Here is a 21,705-nt window from a genome sequence, read left to right as displayed (position 1 = left end):
CCCCCCCCGGGCCCGAAGGAAGCTGCCCGGCCCCAGCACGCTCGTGTGGGGTGCTTCTGAAAAACACGTCTTTAAAATGTGTTGCTTTCCCTCTTTCCTCCTCCGGTTTCTCCGGGAAATCTCCCTTTCTCCCGGCACGTCTCTTCACCGGCTTGCGCAGGCTTTCTTCCGCTGCCTATGTTTCTTCACAGTTCTAGAAATTTATTTTTACTTTCATCTCCCGCTCTCTACTTTTTGTCTCTGCTTCCGTTTCTGATGGGTGGTGTTTTTCAAGCCATGTCATGGGTGCTAGATGTGGATTATTATTCCCCTTGTGCTGCTGTTCGCATACACAAGAGCTGATGCTTGCCAGCTAAAATTATTTGTTCACAGTTATCTATGACTGACAGCAAATGCTGTGATTACTTGTTATCAACCAGAGCTAACATAAAGGGCATAAATATTGTCCTCTGGATAATCTCAAAAGCTGTGCAGTAGCCTAGCAATAATGCCATTTTTTTTACTTGAACACATGTGAAACTTTTTTTTTCCTTTTAGAGAGATTTTAATGAACGCTGTGCCCAGTGTTCGGAAGTGAACTGGGGTCTCACTGATGGAGGCAGATTTTATTGCAGATCTTGCCACAATGTTACTGAGGTAAAAAGCTAAGCCTTGGAAAAGGTTTATTTTGATTGTTTCTTGGTTTTATATTAAGAAAATGTTAGATTTCCTCTTTGGCATTAGGAGTTGAAGGCAGTATTGTGACTCTTCCTTTTTCATGCTTTACCTGACACAGTTTAATGTTCCTTGAAATCACAAAATTTAACATGAGCCATTTTAAGATCCTGTGTTGCTGTAGTGCCGGCATGCTGTCTAGATGCCTTAGAGGTATTACTTGGGTATTGCTGCACTTTAGTACAGTACCAATGTAGGCAAACTCTGATGCACGTCATCTGCATGTCCAGGATAGTAATCCTCTATTTTTGCAATTTCTGAATGAAAAGTTCAGAATGTTCTGTCTCCCTTTAGTTAAGGAAATTTGAACAAGTTCCTCCATTATGTTTTATGACAGGACAATCTGTGCAAGTTAGGCCTGGCTTTTTTTCTTGCTAAGATATATTCCTGTTTTGCAGAGAACTAGAGAAGTTGTAAACACTGATTTTATTTCTAATACAAGAATCCAGACAATCTCCAAAGGTTTAAGAAAGCAGGAAAAAACTGGTATGTATGAATTTCCCTCTGTATTTTGCATAAGAATGTCTGTTCAGCCAGGGTTCACCTGGCCATTATGTCTTTGACAGTGGCCAGAAGCAGATAGCTAGGAAAGTCTGTAAGAACAGAAGCAAAATAGACCCCCCAAATGCTGTCAGTACCTTAAGCGGTCACCTTTGGTGACTTCCTGAGCCACAGGTGACCTCTGTGACCCTGGTGGTGGTTTTTTTGCATTGAACAGAACTACACATTACTTATTGCCACTTTGATTTGTGGAAGCCAGTACGCACTGAAGATACTGGTGGCATGCATTCAGATGTGGTGATCCCTTTGTTCCTTCCTTATGATGGCTATCACAAAACCAGAAAATTGTCTGTCTTCGTAAGTGAGATGTGATGGTGGTCCAGCTCTTAGAATGTCAGTCTGGCTTGCATTACAGGTACTTGGCCCTGTAACCTACACACAAACCTACGTGGAAGAGATTTCATGCAGTTACAATAGCTAAATGAATATTACATCTTTCATCCAGAGTCACTTCTATACTTCTAATTTCATGATTCAGAAGAATAGTAGTTGTTATGTATGATGATATATGCCGTAAGGATGTTATGGTAAGGCTGCTGCTGGAGCTACGTATGTATACTGTGATGGCTGGATAGATGTTTTACTGTTGTGGCCACTTTCAGAAAGCAAAAATGCATTACAATGCTAAATGAAGCATGGGTTTATCTTTGTCTCTGATACGCTGACCTATCTTCGCTCTACTGCGGTGGCAGTAGATTACTACATTCCTTTGAAAAGAACAATTGTGGGGAAGTGAAGGGAGGAGTGAAAAGGGGAACAACCTTAACATCTCCACTTGTCTTTATCCTGTGTTGCTCCTAAAGTTTGAGCTGTGTACCACTTCATGCTTTTTATTTCTCCTGTTAGGAAGGTCATTAGCCATCCCCTAGGCTTCTTAAGAAAGAAATCCTTAGCTTCATACAGTCCCTTCTGTGAGTGCAGTCACATTATATTATGGCAGCTTATTTTCATGCATTTATAAGAGTAAGCTATATCTGTGGTTAACAGTTAAAGCCAACATCATTAAAGCAGGGCAGAAGCTTTGGGCAGATAACTTACAAGATGGTGAGATGTGAGGTGTGATTGGAAGGAAAAATAGTGAAGAACAGGTGTGGAGGGAATGACAAGGAAGTTGAGAAATGCAGAGAAAATTTCTAAGACCAAAAGCCTGTGGAAAAGGAGTTGTAAATATAGACAGGTAAGGGCGAAAAGTAAGTGTAACACAGCCTGGGAGAATAATGAATAGATTGGAGAAGGCCCATTCCTTATGACATTCATGTTGTGCTGAGATTTGCTAGAAGCTCTGAATATCTGAGAAAGTTTCTTTCATTTAAATGGGTATGATTCTGTGGGAGAGAATGGTGAAGAACGTGGTGATATTGGTTGTTTTTTGCCTGACTCACTACTGTAATGTGTTCCAGTTTTCTGTGCCGGGGATGGGAAAGAAATGATCGTATTTCATTTTTTAATGACAGGTTCTCGTTATTTTAAATCTGGTCACTTAACAACTCTCCACTCGATTGCCACACTATAAATTATAGTGAAATATATTATTCTTGGGAAGTGTGTGGAGAACAGTGCTTTGTTCAGTAGTTTTCCTTCTTGATTAAGACTGTGAATAAATGGAAGTTAGTGGGGTATTCAGCGTAGCTGGTCTATGTGCTAGGATCTGAAATTATTTAATAGAGACACGTCTCTGTCCTGATACCAAGAGAATAGAACATTAAGTCAAAATGAGTGTGCATAAGGTTAAAAAAAACCCCAAACAGTACAAACAAAAAAAAAACCACCCTTTTTTTTTTTTTTTTTTTAATTAGATGGAGGCTGTGAATGGTATGTTTGTGAAGGCTTTCAGCTTGTGCTCAAGAAACAAGCTGAAGCTTTGGAAGCATTAGGAGTATGTCCACAGATGAAGGTCTGTAGATGTCAGTGTGAGTTCTACATGCTGTGAGTGTGTAACAGGGGGTGTTCCGTAAAAAGATTGTAATTTCTAAAGTGAATTGAACAACTCCCTGTTTAAAAACATTGAGCATATGAAAACAAACTTAGTTTCTCTGGTAATTTTAAAATGTAGTTTATAAGTCACAGTTAATAAAATTAGAGCTGGAACATTATTCAGATTCCTGAGTTAGAAATTACACTCTGTTCTCTCAGCAGTTAATGATCTTGTAAACTTTGCACTAATCACTGTCCATTTGTATTTATCAGGATGAAATTCTGTGCAATTTTTGGAGGCGTTATCTTCAGAAGAGCAAACAGGCATATTGCAACAGACCAGCTGGGGAAACTGTCAAAGCATTATCAGTAAGTGAAAAGCTCAAATCCCATGAGATGTTGGGTATCTTTTTAAAAAGCAACAACAGAAACCTCCTTTTTTCAAGCTACATATCTAGCTTGTATTAATGTCACTTCAGTATGAAGGATGTCTTCTAAACAGAGTTCCACATGTCCATTTTGTTGTTCTTTTTTTTTCCCATTTCGAGAGACAAATACTTCTCAGAGTATGGCAAACTGCTTGTTTAAAAATACCGCTTTGTCTTGGCATAGTCAGTCAGTAGATAGAGCAGAAATTACAATACAAAATGCATCATCAACTACCACCCTTTCCTGCCTGCTCTCTTGAAGTTACGTACTTCATCAAGCTTTGATTCCATGTATTGCCAACTTTCTAGTCATTGTAGCAGATTGAATTGTAATGTAATCACTAGAAATTTTTTTTATCTTGAGAGATCCTTTTAAAATACTTTTTTTGCAGGTTTTCTTTACGTCCTGGTGATTCATAGAGAAAGTAAAAACGTGAACAGTTTGGGTTTAAACTTCACTTACTGTTGATCTTGCATCTATCATGCTTTATTTGTTTTCTTCAGATTGAAACAGTAACTAACAGTACATAATACAATGACTTCTTTACAAAAAACAGGTGTGCGATAGCAGTACTGATGTGGACAGCGAACCAGAGAGACCTAGCCTTCTTCACTTGTCTCTCTCTGAGAGTGAGGGGGATCTACAGACTGATTGCAGCTTTGCCTCATCAACTAGCAGGGTCTCAGGTAGGAGCAATGAACTGAAATATCTGGAAACCATTTTTGTATAGGTTTTTTAATATAAATAAATATATATGAAGTGTATTAATGTACAATGAATTGGAGGAACTGGTTGGAAAGTGTAAAGTTTTCAGTCCTGTTTACCACTAGAGTATTTTGTATTCTGCGAGAAATAGAAGACTTCCCCCAAAATAGAAGCCCTCCCCCCCCCCCCCCCCGGCAAACCCTACCCAAAGAGATGAAAGTTGAACAGGTCCTGCAAATACAATGGGAAGTGCAGGAGGAAGTTCTGTTTTATAGCAAGTTTGCTCCATGCCTCCTGTTTGGAGTGGGAAAAAATTGCTATTATATCTGCAAAGCTAGATGTTCACAAACGTGGCAGCTTTAAAGAATAAGCACTTGTTTAGCTAATAGCAGAGCTGTCAGTTGTGACTTTGTTAAAAAACATGAGTTTGTTCTTTTGGGTGGGTATTATTTTTTTTTCCTATCCCATAGATATATTTAGCTTTCTAATTTTTTTTCCTTACAGTATTTTTGGTTCTTATGTATCTTTTGTCTCTGCATTCTTTTTACTACTTTCCCTATAACCCCTTCTATCAAAAATCTTCTTTTAGCATTCCATCAGTTTCTCCTTTCTGTTCACAATATCAACTTGAAAATATTTACAGAATGCTAAACATTTTAATTAAACTGTTATAGTAAATTGGAGTGTTTGGTGATACTGGGCAAGTGTAATGCCAGACAATGCTGCAATGTCTGATATTGGAAATACATTTTAAGGCACGTTTGAAAGCCTTTGCTTGCGTTTTAAACTTCCGATGTTTTTTCTTTTTTGCTTTATTCTTTGCTTGCCTTTTACTTCTTTGTGTGTTTCAGTGTTTCTTTTTCCCCTGTTAATGTACTGTCCTCTTTATATCCCGTTTCTGTTCTTCTATGATATTGCCTGTCTACTCTCAGAAGAATGCAATCTTGTTCTTTCATGTTTTTCTCTTTATTTCATAAAGTCCAGAAATGGTAATGGAATGAGAAGCTTGATCTGCGGCAATTAAAAAAAATCAAGAAATTTTTAAAAATCCAAACAGTGTTACAGAGGGGGAAAAAGGTGCAAAAATGATGACACAAACTTTTGTGAATAATGCAAGTACCTTTCATCCTTATATGTTAAAATGACAAAATTTACAGATAGAGAGTCACTGTATGTTTGTACATGTAGCAGATCTTGGGTGTTACACAAATATACGAAGAGGAAATAATTGAGTGAAAAAATTCTAGTGAAAATATTCCATTGAATTTTCTTCTCCTTTTTGATGTCTAGAGGAACTCCTTTCTTCCTTGGTATTTGTGCCTTTTATAGTTATATTTCTTAGAGTTTTAGAACAGCTAGATAGTCTTAAGATAGGCCATAATTTAACGTGTTCTTGGTCTGTTGTTTCAGAAATTGAATTCAGCTTTAAGTAGTTATACCGATTTCACTAAAAGCACTTGAAATGGATTAAGAGTTCAATGACACTAAAAGTACATTTTGGTGAAATCAAACAAACAGGAATTGTTTTGTATATTAAAATTTAAAACAAGTAATACTAGATGTGTTCTAGTCGATTGTAAATGGTTGTGAAGATTCATAGGTTTCCTTTTCTGTGCCGTTTTTACTGAGCTGTTATTGCTACAGACTGGAAACCTCAACACCCTTTTTTTCCCCAAGAGGCTTGTCCAATGTGCAAGCATTTTTTTTTTGCTGTTATTTTTGTGTAGGGATAATAGCAAATTCCACCGAGTATAGCACTGAGATACTGCTGGAGAAGCCTATTAAACTCTTAAATTATTATATGTGTGTAACTGTGTGTAGTCATGCCTTGCATAACCTGGAAGAAATAAAAGTAAATTGTGCGCCATCATTGAGGCCACAAATATAATGAGGATTATTTTAAATTGAGTTGAATGTGAAATTAATAATGAAGCTTTGGTCGTGAAGCTGCCTTTAAGCACAAGTATCCGTGTAAAAGGTGAAGCTGTTGACTAAAAGGATTAACTGATGTTCCTGCTTTTGTTCTCCGACGCACCTATACGTGATAGACCTCGTAGGATGCTGTCATCTAGACCTTGTCTTACTTAGTCTGTACAAAGTGTATGTTTGAGCCGGTTCTTTTAACCTGTTGCTGTGTCCCCAGTGCTACTGGCCGCCGTTTTAGGAACCGGTAGGTGGCATCAAAGACCAATTCTAGCTCGGGAACACACCATTTGCAGTGTCTGTCTTCATATGGCGTGTCAGTGGGTGCTGGACCTCTACCGCTGATCGCTGTCACTTTACAGTCTTGGCTATCACCTGCCAGCATAACCATGGAACTGCCAAGCTCTCTGACGTTTTAAACTGTTTTTTGCAGGCTGCTTGCCATGGCCCTGCAGCTCCCAGCTGGGGAGCTGTGGATCCAGCCCTCGCTGTTCCTGTCTGAACAGGTGAACAGTCTGTGGGGAAACAGAGTGAGAAAATCTCTACAGAATTAATGCTGATATTTTGTGCTGGTGTGCTTTAAATACAAAACATTTTCATTCGTCCTAGCTGGGTCATGATGTAGGGAAGAGAGGCTTTTCTTTTTCTCTTCTTCCTTCCCCGAACTCCCAAGTTTCACTGCTGAAAAGGTTCCTAACTCATAAATCACTCCCCTAAATTAAATTTCTCATGGCTGCTGCTTTTAGTTTTCAGTGATTCATCTCAGTAAGGAAGTAAGGAGGTTTGGTTGTATGTTATTGGTTGTTTTTTTCCCCCCACCTTTTTTACCATTTGCTATATTTTTGTTCTAAAGGTGTTTTCTTTTTCACTGAATGTAGATATGTTTTTTTAAAAGAACGCTGTCGTGGTTTAACCAAACAAACGCTTACGTTTCCACAGTTAGAGATTATATGGCAGATGAATACATACCTTAACCTCAGTAAAATTTCTGCAATGTACATCATGTTCTTGTTAAAGTCCTGACTGTGCTGAAGTTTAAAACTCTGTGTTTTAATCCCCAACTCCGAGGCATTGATTTAAGCACATTGAATTTTCCCTTGTTTCCCCACTGTTCCCTTATCTCTCAAATGGAAAACAGTATTTCCAGCTCGTAAGTACTGCTAGTTATATGTGGTATAGGAGTTAATGTCCTTCTAGAACTCCAGGTTTTAAGTGTAGTTCCCAACAAAAGGTCTGTTTTGATGGGTACCAGAGTGAATTTTGTCTCTTCATATGATTCAGTGACTTAGTCAAGTGAAGCAGCAGTTTATGAAACAGGTTGTCATCTCATATTGCGGTAGATGAATAAATTAGAGTTAAGCTGTTTAGTAGAAAAGTACACAAACTACTCAAAGTAATGATTTCAATTATTAGCTGCTGAACAAGGGTCCTTGTATGTTCCTTTATCTTGTTTTCTGTATATTGTGGATCGTGTGTATATCGTGTCAATTACTTTTTTTTCTTTTCTTTTTTTAACATAAACCCAAGAAAGCACCTCTGTGTGCTCTGGATCGGTAGATGGTAGCTTGTATTTAATGAAGAACCAAAGGGAGAAACTGAGGATGACGATGCCAATGACCCTTTCATTTTGTTATATGGCATTACTCTGGTTGAGAGAACCAATGACGTTATCTGATCTCTTAAGGTATGAATAACCTTTAGTGAAATATTTGTTGCTTTTATAAATAATACATTTAAAAAAAATTAGATCTGTACTATTGCCCTCTTACTAATTTGCTCAGTAATAGTGAGAAGTTCTCTATATTTAGTTGCCGTATCTTTTCTTTGACATAACAATTTGTGCTGCTGCTTTTGGAGAACATTCTCCTCTGTTGCTTGCAATGAATCTCAAAGACCTGTAAGGGAGAAGATTTTGGAGCTAAAGAAGTTTTTTATCCTTCTCCTTCAAAATTTCTTAAGGTTCGCTGGAGGTGTGTATGGTCACACTTTTGCTATTTTTGCTGTTGTCAGCATGCCAGAATTAAATGAGTAAACATTCTCCAGGACTTACATCAGTGTCATCATACAAACAATACCAATAGTATATAGTGATCTGAAAGGTAGCTAAGTAGCTTCACGCAATGGAGTTGGGCACAGAAATTAATATAGGAAGTCCTTTTTTGTCTTCATATCTTTGTATCTGTAATTACCAGAGTTCAGAATAATACAGCTTTTAATATAGTAGAAATAAAATGTTCTAATAATAGGGTTTGATGCTAAGTGGAGACTGTCAGACTATTGCTCACAACGCAGTTCCCTTCTCCCCCCTACAGCAAGGCTATGAACACATTCCTTGTTTACTCAAAGAATGAAAAATAATTCAACTTTTCTTGTTAGCAATAAATATTTTAAATCAGGCCCAAATAGTTTAAATTCAGCAATTCTTAGATTTTCCTTGGGAGACCTTTTGTATACTGATACTCCTTTTTAACAAGTGTTGAAATACTGGGTATTGCTAAAGAGATGGGGAAAAAATGTTACTTTGCCAAAATTTAAGGAACAGAAAGACTCAAGTAACTGTATGTTGCCAATTCAAATTGCAAACTCGGACAAAATAAAGGAAAAACGGATTCAAAATTCAGTTGATACGGTAGATTTCAGTTCTTTAATTTTTATTTTTCAAATATATAACCTGTGAGGTAAAAGGCAAGGCAATGAGCACATCATCCCCCACCTGTGGTGCATATAGCTAGTATTGCTGCTGAAACTGTGATGAATGCAAGGGAAGTTTACCCCAGAGCCTGATCTTCCGTCATGGCCTCTCTCCCCCTGGAGTGCCAACTTCCACCTGCAGTTTTCTAGCTTTGTACGCGCTTTCCGAGAAGGATGGCTGTTGAAGAATGCTCTTTTGCAAGTACTTTTAAAAAAGAGGAAGTTTGTATGTCTCGAAGTACAGTAGTTAATACTAGCTAATTTATTTCTATGCAAAACAATGTTTAACCCTTTGATTTAACTTTAGGGGTGGCTGTTGCCTTCATCAATCAGAATTGCACAAACCGTTGCACATTTGCATAACTGGATATGCTGTTGTTGCATAAAAGTTGGTTGTAAAATGTTCAGCAAAATGCCACAGTATTCAGAATTCAATACAGAAGTATTTATTGAGTGGATTAAGAAATAGTAGAACTCAAAAGTAGTTTTCAATAACAAGATTTATTACTGACTAGTATCTTCTTAAGGAAATTCTGTAGGAATCGGAACTACTGTAGTGTACTCTGTATTTTTGTCAATGATTAGAAAATAAATAAATAAATCCTGTCTGATAATGTTTGTATATGGCAAAAATCCAAGTAGTAAATTACAATTACTGGGACGGAGCAAATGGTTCACAATAAAGAATTCCTGCTTAGCCCATCCTGTTTGGAGAGAAAAATGAATAATTAAATATCTATTCTTGGGTTACTGTATCTTGGAAACTGTTTCTGGAAAGCATGTGGGGTCATACAAGGCTAATACATCCTCACAAGTTCCTGTCTTAGTATGATGGTGTGGTTTAAAAAAACCCAAACTGTCAAAGCCAACCGTTAAGAGGAAAGGTAGATTGTGTTGTTTGCGTGTTAATGGTATATTGTTGTATTTGGCATTTTAAAAATCGGAGACTGCAGAAAAGATCCATGAAAATGATTCAGAACCTGGAGAACATCCTTTGTACTGAGATCCTTCAGAGCTGAGCACATTTGCTTGAAAGTATTTAGAGGAAACATGAAAACAGCAAAAAAAGCTGGAAGAGGAGAGAAAAAAAAATCAAGTACCATATATAGCACAGAAAGGCATAATTGGAAACTAATAATTGGAAATTGAAATAAGATGATTTGAATGAGAAGATATTTAATTAGATACAATTTATGGGTTTAATACTTTTAACAGTGAGTAAAACAAAATGATTTAGTGACTTTAAATGCACTGAACATATGAACTGAATTAAATGCAGAAAGTGATGTTTAAAAGAATGTAATTTGTATTGCAAAGTTTTACAATGATATGATAGTTATATAAGACTGTAATTACATTATCATTCTTCCCTCCCTACCCTTAAGGTCTTTGTCTTTCACAAGTTTGATGAGGAAGGGGAAAGAATTTTAAACTGCGTGAACTACCATAAAACTCTTGTTTTCTAACTTCTGAATATTTAAGTTTAAAAAACTCAGACAATGTGAACATTTTTGCATGCATTAAGATACACAGATCAAAATAGCGACAGACCAGAGATGAAAACTATGCAGAGAAAACATTAAATATTCAGCATTACCCTTTAAATCTTTATAGGCAAATTTGTTTTATTTAAACCGCCTGAACTACAGTTGTGCTTAAAGTTCTGCCTTGTTTTTTCCTCAGTTTCGTTTTCTCCCTGCCCTGAAGTCAGCTGACTACCGCTCCTCCCTTGTGATACATGCTTAGGCACCATGGTAGGGCAATCTGCCAGCTTTTAAAGGATTTACAACACCAAAAATATACTCCTCCTTGCTACTTGACACACTTAGCAGAAAAACACTACAATTACCTCCTCTCACAGGGACATTTTGGTTTAAAAATAACATTTTTACCAAACTTCTGCTCAAGTCTATGTAACACATTAAATCCTTTTCCATTGTGAATAGTCTCACAATACACCATATGCTGTATGTTATTTATCTAAATAATAAAATTGTTAGCTTGTCCATATGCTGTATGTTATTTATCTAAATAAAATTGTTAGCTTGCGGAAAAAGTTTCAAGATGCTAGACTTAGAGCTTCTGAGAACTAATGCCTTTTAAATGAGGTTATACCTAGCTGTGCTGGCAAGACTAAACTTGTCATCAGTTTGTGGCATTACTGTGTGGCTTTAACAGTTGCATCATTTCCTTGTAGCATGCAGAGGACCTAGGATTTTTTTCGTACTTGGACCTTACTAATGTATGCTGCTGCTGTAATTAATTAAAGTTCATGGACTGTGCACTGTATCTGCCAGTCAAGTTTTCAAGCACTTCACTGATACAACGTAGTCTTACAAGTGTTTTGATCATTTTAAATGAAGGGTTTGGAAGAACAGCAGAAGAAACTGTTCTGAAGTGCTATTCCAAATTTGGGCTTTTGGAGTAAGTGTTAAAAACCTGAATCATCAGCACATTGTATTCATAACAGGGCATTTACGCTGTTTCATGTATTTTTAGAACGTAAAAACAACTCTTAACTTGAGAGAGAAGAGCATTCTTTTGCATGGAGACAGTAATTTCAAGCTAGGAGAGATGTCATTATTTTTTAAACAGTTGCAGTGCTTTGACTTGGTACAGCCAAGTTAGTGAAAACTTTTTTTTTAAAAAACAAAAAAAAATTTTGATGGACATTGCTTGTCTCTTGCAGTGTAAGGATGTGGTTCCAGCATCAGTTTAAGCTGATCCGAGTTTCTGTTGCTGTGGTCCTGCATAAACGTTCCTGCTCTTTCTCCTGCCCTGGGTACTAGTATTCATCTGGTTTATGGTATATTAGTTGAAAGAAGTAGATCTGCAGAAAAGTAATTTTGCAAAAGAAAGTTTCACCGGACATTTTAGCGCAGGTTAATTTGCTTCACCGCAGTCCCTTTCTGCCTTGTGTTGGCAATGATGTTCCTGTTGTCAGCTGAGTCTGGAAATCTGTCTGGTTGAAATCAAACCCTGGAAAACAAAAGACTAGTTCTCAATGTAATCCTCTGTCTGAGAAGTCACACAAGTGCTTTTGTCAGCAGGGAGGAGTGTGTGGCAGAGGACTGAAGGGAGGGTGGGATTTCCCATTTTGGAGGCAGCAAGCTGTTAGGGTGGTTTGGCTGCAATCACCACTACACCACACCCGAAGGAAGGTCTTGATCGTTTGTCCTCTTCCAGCTGTTGCTGTGCTGGCTCAGGAGGTTGCTGCTCTCAGTGTCTTGGTACCAGCTCTTCAGATCTGGCAGCTAATCGTGTGATTGTGCCTTAACACATGTCAGCCAAAGCTTATCATCAGCTGAGCCAGTAATGGGTCACTGTTGCTGAAAGAGGAAGGTCTTGCTTCCCTTCCTTCTCTTCTCCTGCCTGTGTGATGCATCCCCTTCCCTCTGCCGACTCTTGCACTTGCTGGAGCCATCTGTGAGCCTCCTCAGTTTGTTAGATGATGGGAAACAAGCCCTTCTTTCTTGCTGTAGGGTAATGGGTAGTCTTCTGCTGTTGTTGAGAGTTACATTTGTGGAAGAGGGCGATGAGCAACAGGAGCACGCAGCCATACCAGGAGGAGGGAAGTACGACTAGTTATGTTGAGCTTTTAGGTTGGCTCAATCCGTTTTGTGAAACCATCCCTCAAGGTTAAGTTCTTAATTTAGTGCAGCTGACCTTGACTAAGGAGCTGTCATGCAAGCTGCTCAGCAGATCAGGCAGGAAGGCAAGGACAAGCAACTGGTGCTGGGTTTGGATGACAACCTCACTGAGTATGTGGACCAATGCACATCTCCACTTGGGGTGGGGAAATGCTATTTCCACTGGTTGAGGAAAGCTACTGAAATTTCGTTAGCAAAATGTACATCACACAATTTGATTAGAATGGATTGTGCAGCGACTTTTACCTCTCCATTTAAGAGACTAATACACAGAGCTTCAGAATAAAAAGTATTGGGCAATGCGATGTTTCAGATTGCTGTTATTTTTCAGAAATCATTATAAATGATGGGTTAATTCTAACTGAGAGTTTTGATTAAGAAATGCACTTTTCATTGTAATCCTGGTTTTAATTCAATTTTTTAATTAAACTGAAAGTTAAGAATGTTTTTAAAAAAAATTAGGATGTAACTGTAAACTTTGCAGTAACTAGACTTTAAGTAGAATTTTAGTCAACTTCAATAGATATACACTACATAACATGCAACAAGTGGTGATTAGGACACTGGACTGGGAGAGGGAAGGTGAGCTTGCCATAGGCTCAGGAAGGAGGTGAATCCTCCTGAACAGTGGCTGCTCTGTCTGTGAAGACATTGTTCTGCCTTATTTTTGGGTTTTTTTTTGTTTTTTTTTTCTCCAGACACATTAAATGAAAGTAGTAGTTTGCTGTGCTTTATGAGGAACTCGTTTCAGCTTGTGGGATTGGATCCAGCTTGCGATGGAAGTGTTTAGGTACTGCCCCGCATTGGGAGCAGATGCAGAGCCCAGCCTTAAAACCACTGTAGGAACCCAGGAGGGACTTGCAGAGTTCATAGACCAAGAAGTTACTAATCTACGTAGCGAGATCAGAGAGATACGGTGCAGATAATACAGCTGGCAGGAGAGAAAATTGGTTTTGAATCTCTAATATTATTTAAAGAACAGGGTCGTCTCTGTTTGAAATGTTAACTTATTCCAGTTTAATGTACTCTTTTAACAAAATTGTTCTGGAGAAGAAGAGACAGGAAAGCAGTTCTAGCTTAGTGCTATGGGAGACCGCTAATATGCTTTAGTCTGGAATGAGAGTAATGTCTGTTCCCTTGTGAGGATCCATGCTTGTTCAGTGCTTGCTTTGCCTGGTGTGAATGCCAGCTAAGATGCTAGATAAGAGCAGGGGTTTGGTGTGGTGGTGGCTTTTTATTGGTAGCTGTTGTTAAGTGCCATCTTTTTAATATATATATTTATATATATTTTTTTAATATATATAAAAAGTTTTTTAAGCCAGTTTTTTAACAAAAAATGCATTATTTGGGTGCAAATAATAAATTATTTCGTATTTATTAGTATACAAAATTGTATCTGCTTATGATTCTGTGACTTTCCTCCCTACCACGTTACCTGACTCAAACTCCTTCAGCAGAAAGTGTTTTAAAAGTAAAATTTACTTAAAGCTTTAGAATTTGGGGGGAAAAAAAAATCCATAACATTCAAAGGACGCTTAAAGCAGTTTCAGAAATGCAGTAGCTGAGGAATGTGCAGACCAAACTCCATATAAGCATGCTGATTGTAAGCTTACTGCCATAACATTATTATTTGTCAATCATATCTAGGCTTGCACTTAAAGGCCTGTTAAATGATTGAACTGTTTTTTGTTGTATGGAGCATTTAGGTGTATATAACTTGAGATAGAATTGCCTAGGCAGTATAATACTGATGTTATTTCAAATCAGAAGTTGATTTCTATCTTAATTTTAGAATAAACATATGCATTTATCATACTAAATACTATTTTGATTTGGTCTTCATTTTTTTTTATGCAGGTTTGTTGTTGAAGGCCATATTCCATATTTGAATGTTTTTCAGCATTTTCCAGAGAAGATGAAATTATGTGGACTTGATCTTAAGATCTTTTGTGTAGAGGTAATTTTTTTCTTAAAGGGAAAGATGAAAAAACCTGACCAAAAACCTAGTTATCTTGTGGTATTTTAATTTTTTTGGTTACTGTACTAATAAATTGATTAAACCTATTCTTATGTTGTAGAGTTCATGTTTCGCATTACTGGAGCCTGTGCAGAAACCAGTGCACTCTGTGACTCAGAGTGCTTTAATCTTTTACCAGTCTTATTAAGCTGATTACCTAAGTTAAAACAAAATCAATAAGTACTTGTGGAGAAAAAGGTATTCAGAACTGCTTTTGGAACACTCAGAAATAGGATTTGGCTTCACGTCTAAGGGCAATGTATTATCCTTTTTGGTGCTTATTTAAAATAATCTCTTGAATTTGTTTGTAGTTTCATATTCTTTTCATCACATATGGTTTAGATGCTATCCTTTGTTCTGTTTCTTGCTGTACTGGTTGAAATATATCAAACCTAAAATCTACATAAGGGTTACAGCCCTTCTAGAAGCTGAATAGTGATGGATAGTCTTGAGCAAAATGTAAATTTCCCTTATTTAAGGTTATTGTGTATTGTGGGTAACGATTGCCCACTGGTGTTTGTGTTGCAGAAAAAAAGTTTATTATGGATTTTTGAAGTGTGCAAATAAAATCTTAGTTTTTAAGAGCAGAAAGCAGCAATTCTGCTAACAGGAAAAGCTAGGTTTTGGTCTGCTATAAGGTGTTTGTAGCCCAAGCCCTCAGTGATGATGTTGCGAGTAATGTTACCGTTCTCCAATACATAGCTTATATTCAGCAGGTCGTGAGTTGTTCAGAAGCTAATCTGTAGCATTTTTATTTTTTTTTATAGCACAGCTATCTTGTCTGGATAAATAATAATTATGATCTCAACTTTTAAAAATCAGGAGATAAATTTAATATAAAACCTCTTGATTTCTTTTTCTGTCTTAGATGTTTCCTTAATAGAAAAGACACATCAAGTTGAAATGTGGGTGTAAACTTTTTTTTTTTTAAAACTCTTTTAATTCTCAGTCTCTCTGTCCTTCTTTGCCTCCATCCCTTGGAGGTGTTCTTGTCTCTCAAAAATGGTTACATAGAACTTGTATTCTGGCCTGACTAAATAAAATACCCCCCCATCCCCCGTCCCCTGTCCTACAAATCACACAGATAAATTTTTTGTACGAATTGCAGCTGTAAAACTTGTACCATGCCTCAAAGTGGGAGGTCAGGTTTGCAGAGAGATGACAACAATTGCCCTTGGAGGATCCTACTGCTTTCTTTTGGGATAGAGCTGCTTCTGGCATGCAGGGTGATCTGATGCCAATCCTGAAGGTGATTTCATCAGTCCCTGTTAGCTTGCTTTCTCCCAGAGCTGTCGGCTTGGATTACTCTACTGTCCCTCCATAAGCACACTTCCACTATGGATTGTAGCATGTCCTGATGTGGGAGTGGGACTTCACAACTTGAGAGCCACAAGCTGGTCAATTTAAGCTTGTTCCACCTTTTATATAGAAAAGGAAGTCTAGCCACTTCACCCTCTGTCTTAAACACTTACATAGCGTGTATGCACTTTCCTTTTTTCACAAACCGGAAAAAAAACAAATCTGATTTTTTTTTTTTTTTTTTGTCTTAATATTGCTTATGATGAGTCCGTATCTAGTGTGATCTGCTATTTAGCTTACAGGAAATTGCTGATCTAAAAGCTGAATTTGTGTAACTTTTGACTTCCATCTTGCTAGTCTGTGGTACTGACACCTGCACCCCTCGCTTCCAAAGTATAAGTAGATATACATACTAACCAAGTCATCTCTTAACTTTGTTTTCATTGAGATAGGTAAAGTTCTGTAAGCTTACTGTAGAGTTTGCTTTCCAGCCACTCCAGTATTATTGTGGCTTCCTCTTTCTAGGAATATCTGCTCCCTACTTTACCTTCAGTGTTCCTTTGGTAATGCATCCTCAGTTTTATTTAAACGTTTTTGACTACATCATTGGGCTACATCTTACTAGCTGTTTCCTACATCTTATGTTTCAGGACTGATCTTGCTGCTCATTGCAGCACTGAGATTACCAATAGTTTACCGTATCTAGTTTTGACATCTGAGTTTTGAGAAATTAAAGAGATGAGGTTATTGTCCTGGAGGAGGAAGTCAGATTGTGTAATACTCCATCCTGAAAATGCAGCCTGCATTCTTTTCTCCTTGGTGTTCTGTATATAATATACTATAGACAATTATCTTCAAAACCTTTATGGATTATGACTGTTAATAACCAGGCAGGTAAGATGCTTTAATGCCATTATTTGTTGTGCTTCAAGTCTGGTGAATGTAAGCTGCAAACATGTTCAGAAATCTTGATAACTGACAGGACTATTCAATATGTCTTCTTTTTATTTTGAACAGATTTTTAGTGCATTTAATTGTGTCGTGCTAATTCCCTGCAGCCCAAATTTGAATCAAGAAGTAGGTATGTCGTAGTAGCTTGAAGGATTTGAAGTCGTACTGAGTGTCATTTTATCAGTGAAGTACAGATGAAGCCTAACTTGATAAGGCGTATCTTATATAAAAACATTCTTAGTGGCTTAAAGTTCTTTTTCAGTGACAATTTCCCAGATACCCAAAATATACTGAATTTGTACAAGGTTGAAGTTGTTACAGCTTTAAAAAAATAAATGCAACAATTATTACAAGGTGAGTCATATCTACTTTTTATCTTTCTATGTAGTGACGTGTGTATGTGTACATGCACAAGGGGTTTTTTTATGCCTTGTCATTTAGTAGTAGTATTTCATATGCAAGGAATGTGACTAGTCTCAGGCTTTCCAGCTGATGAACTTCTGTGCTGTGTAATACAGGACTGGAGTCCATATCACTGACAATTTTTCCCTGTCCTGTGTACAATTTAGCAATTAGAGGTGATGGCAGCATCTGTCAAACAAGGAGAGGCTGAGAGAGCTGGGATATTTATCCGTGAGAAGAGAAGGCTGGGGGGGGATTTCAGTAATGTGTATAAACACCTGACAGGAAGGAGTGAGGATGGAGTCAGACTCTCTTCTTGGTGGTGCGCAGTGGAAGGACAGGAGTCAATGGGCATAGACTGAAATACAGGAAATTCCATTTAAACATAAATCTCTTTTACTGTAAGCATGATTGAATGCTGGAGCAGGCTGCCCTGAACTACTGTGGATTCCACATCTTTGGAGATGCACAAAACCTGACTGGACACAATCCTGAGCAACTTGCTGTAGGTGACCCTGCTTTGAGCAGAGGCGTTGGACTCAACAATCTCCAGAGGTCCCTTCCAACCTCAAGTATGCTATGATTCAAATGGTACAGTATGCCTTGTATTCATTTCACATTTTCAGTGCAGGTGGCAGATAAGCCCTTCATATTTTAGTAATGGAACAGCTAGTAAGAAGGGCATAATTTTTCATTCTGCCCAAACTGAACTTTAAAATACCTGCCACAAAGGTTATCGTATCTGGACACCTCTGTCTAGAAGTCTGGGAGCTGTGGGCGTACCTGCCTCATAAATAAAGAGAAAAGGAACCTCCACCTCTTTGTATCATCTTTATCATGATGCATAACTGTTAGACACGTGTCAGGTCCTAGCTGGAGGTAAGTAGTACCTCACAAGTATTTTATGAAGGATAAAAGTGCTTTATAAAAGATCTTTGTGTAAAATGAGTTGTTTATCTTCCATATGTGTTTATCTTTCCATTGCTCCATGTCTCTCTTCTAAGCGTTCACTTGATTAGTCATCCTATTTATCCCTTCCTGTATTAAAATCATGTGTATGTTAGAAGTTAGCCTTTGGTAAATGGGTTTTACCTAAATGCACGATCAGAGGGTTCACAGGGCAAACAGCAGCAGTAGCAGGATGCTCCTGCTTAGTTCAGAAGTTCTAAGTTTCCAGTACAAGAGAAGAAAAGCAAGTTTTCATCTTACTCTGCAAAATTTCATTTTTCTAAAACAAGTATTCTTATTCCGTTTGATTAAAACCTTTTTTAATGCATCAGGAAATAATAAGATACTTAAGTTTGGGGTTTTGTTCTATGCAGGAGATCAAGGGATTTTTTTCTTGCTATTTGCAATTTGTTTAATGATAGTAAATCCCTGCTGATCTTGAGTCTTGTGCCAGTAGCCAAGTGTCTTTGATGAGTGCAGTCATCTTTTCTCTTTTAGGTGGAAGTCATCTTTGTTTCCTTCTTAATGCAGAGGATATCTATTTCTTTAAAAGCCTGCTAGTGTAGGAGTTAAAACAAATTTGTAAATTAGTAGTAGTATGTATGAAGTTCCGTGGGTAATTTGCTTTCAGCTTGTTTTATTTTTATTGATAGTATCTGTCCTCCAGTGGAGCTACACACAAATTCCCTCTTCCATTTCTGCTTGAAGTAGGGATGCATCCTTAAGATACACATCCTCTATTTTGCTTTTAGGGATTTATCTTTATCCTCATACAAAATTGATTAAAGCATCCCTTTTTCTCTTGAGCTAGCAACAACTTGTCCTTGCCATAGATCTGTTTTTCCTTACATTTTTGACTCAGGACTGTATACCTGATTATCTTTTATGTGATTATTTTGTTTGTGCTTTAAAGTTGGTTCTGCTTTGCTGTCTCAAGTTTACCTTTAGCTTTCATTACTTTTTATAAAACTCATTACTTTTTGCCGTATTTTACCATTAATGTGTTGCAGATTGATTTTTTTTTTTAATGTCCAAAACTAATTTTTGTTTTTGATTCTCACGTTCTGCCTGTCTCTCTACAGTCATAGATAGACAATAACTCCTGAAAAGGCATGGTTTACATGACCAAGTTAGCACTGAAAATATTTCATGACCACAGTAGTAATAAAAACTGGTGTATATATATATATATATATATAGGTAAGCAGGTAACTCCCATGGCTGTTGGGCAACATGATTTACTAAGTATTGAAGATAACAAACACGTCACTTTGGAGTATGTGCTGTGTGGAACAGGATAGGTGTAGTCTCATAAATATCCTTTGGATCCTGTTGTTCTGAAGAGCTTCGGGAATGGTCGTCTTTTTAGATACACAAGTATCTGGACTTGGCAAGGAGCCCGATGTGTGACCTCAGTGAAGTTCCCTTCTTTCAATCTTTCATCCAACTTTAAAATAACTCCTTTTTTCCTACACTTACTAAGAATCTGTTTTTTTCCTAAGGGATGGGGGGGCAAGGAGAAAGTTGAGCTTGGCGAGTGTTAGATGAATTCTGTTTAGAAACTGTCCACCAACCTGCCCTCGAAGACAAAAGGAATGGGTATTTACCTGATTATCCTTGCTACTACTTCTGCCCTGTAGTGGGGTCATAGAATGGCTTCTCTGTATGAGCCTTTCTCTTTTTTTCTTTTTTTTTCTTTTCTTAATCTTAGCTGGAAGTAGCTGCACAATTCTAAGTCTGTCTGAAACCTTCTGAGAGGGCCACTGAATGCTTCAGTGTTGACAGAGTGTTGTTGATATACCTTGCTGTCTAGGAACCTGTATCTTAAAAATGCTTCCTTTTCTGTTTTATGATTTAATTCCATTCCTCTCTGTCTTCCTCTGTGTGTTTTTGTTTGTTTGTTTTTTTATAATCCACTGAGTATTGCTGCCTATAACAAGAAACGTACTTATTTAGACAGCTTTGACCTTGCAACATGAGAAAATTAATATCCAGGTTACTTTTTGGTTGTCTTAGTATACATAATTTTTTTATTTCCTTTTACAAATCCTACCTCCAACTTACCCATATTAACAGAAGCACTGTTTAGTTTGAATGCTGGACTATATAATTCATGTATTTCCATCCCTAGATGTCTTGATTCTTAAATAACTCCTAGTGTTACTCTTCAGGTTTTTCCATGATACAGAAATGCTTTCTAAACTTCCAGCTGAGAGGGATGTTAGCATCTTCCTTACCTTTGTCTGTGGAAAATTCTTGAATGCATCCTGGTAAAGTGGCAGCAATATACTGGGCTTGTCCACAACACGAATTTCTGACAAAAGGAGAAGAATCATGAAACTCAAAAGCATGTGTCAGGATTTTCTCCCCTTTCTCCCAGCTCTCCATTGTGTTCAGATTAATAAGAATTTTAATTCATGCTCCATTATGAACTGGTGTTGGCTTTGATGGGAAAAGGAAGAGTTTGAAAAGAAATATTTGCTGCCCTAAGAAAAGGTCTAATTCATCCAGGGTCGTCTTTTTCCTTAAAGTAACCTGTGATAGGTGTTGAAGTAGGCACCATAATGTGTTTATAAAGTAGACTGGAAAACTTTAGCTCTTTTGAGAATGTGCCACTTCTGTGTGGAGTGTTTTATTCTGGATGATGATTTATTTTATTTGAGTTGGAGGAGTATATACCTTGAACGCATGCGCGCACATACAAACTCTCCCTAGCTTGGATTATTAAATTTCTTTCCTCTTTTATTTGGGAATGAAAGGCTTGCTTTAGATATTGAGAGATGATCATTCTTCTCTATGCTGTCTGGAAACTTTCCAATTCTTTGGTTTCTTCTCTTTCTGTATCCTATAGCTTGTATTTTCTTTTTGTTCTTCTCTTCTGTTTTTTTTCTTTACTTTTTTTTTCTTTTTTAAAAATTTTTCTTGATTTTATTCTTGGCAGCACTTTTGTATCTGTATTGCTCTGCCACTAATCCTTCTGCAGCACATCTTTCTATGTCAGCTTCAATCAAATCTCACTCCTGCTGAGGATTTGAGATTTGATTTCTGAGATGAATTTGCCAAGATTTTCCTCTGGTATCAAGGATGCTTCTGTTTTGCTCCTTCGTTCTGCACACTTTGCTTTCCAGCGGAGCAGCTCTTGAGTTTTGAGTACAATTATGAGTTATAGTCTTCCAGTGAGACTTGGTAATTTTTTTTATTTGGGTCCGCTTTAGCTATCCCATAAAGAAGGAAAAAGGTTTCAGAGCAACAACGCCAGTAGATTGTGCTGTCTTCCTTGTGGGAGCTGGAGCTTCAGTTGTCTCTCTCCTCTCCTGACCTTATGAAGGTTGCTTGACTGACAGGATATTTTTAGCTTCCTTTTTTCCCATTGCCATTGTATTATTTTGTTCAGGATCCATGCCAAGCTAATCATTCTAGAGTTCCTGAATCTACCCTTTTTTTTTTTTTTTTTTTTAAATACTCATATAAATGTGGGGGGGTCCTTTTTTGGTTTATATT

At 37.4% G+C, this 21,705-nt stretch overlaps 1 protein-coding gene across 1 annotated transcript in view; it reads left to right on the top strand.

The window, feature by feature from the left end:
• Nucleotides 1-21,705, top strand: part of TAF1B (TATA-box binding protein associated factor, RNA polymerase I subunit B) — a 53,076-nt gene that overhangs the window by 2,610 nt on the left and 28,761 nt on the right. The window contains exons 2-9 of the mRNA XM_019471080.1: nucleotides 538-636; nucleotides 1,113-1,200; nucleotides 3,072-3,169; nucleotides 3,463-3,558; nucleotides 4,175-4,304; nucleotides 7,774-7,930; nucleotides 11,627-11,719; nucleotides 14,445-14,544. Coding sequence (XP_019326625.1) covers nucleotides 538-636; nucleotides 1,113-1,200; nucleotides 3,072-3,169; nucleotides 3,463-3,558; nucleotides 4,175-4,304; nucleotides 7,774-7,930; nucleotides 11,627-11,719; nucleotides 14,445-14,544 — 861 coding nt within the window. The remainder of the gene's footprint in view (nucleotides 1-537; nucleotides 637-1,112; nucleotides 1,201-3,071; nucleotides 3,170-3,462; nucleotides 3,559-4,174; nucleotides 4,305-7,773; nucleotides 7,931-11,626; nucleotides 11,720-14,444; nucleotides 14,545-21,705) is intronic.

The sequence above is a fragment of the Aptenodytes forsteri genome, unplaced genomic scaffold (assembly GCF_000699145.1).
Source record: "Aptenodytes forsteri isolate BGI_AS27 unplaced genomic scaffold, ASM69914v1 Scaffold94, whole genome shotgun sequence".
Lineage (NCBI taxonomy): Eukaryota > Metazoa > Chordata > Aves > Sphenisciformes > Spheniscidae > Aptenodytes > Aptenodytes forsteri.
This window is presented reverse-complemented; position numbering and strand designations above follow the sequence as displayed.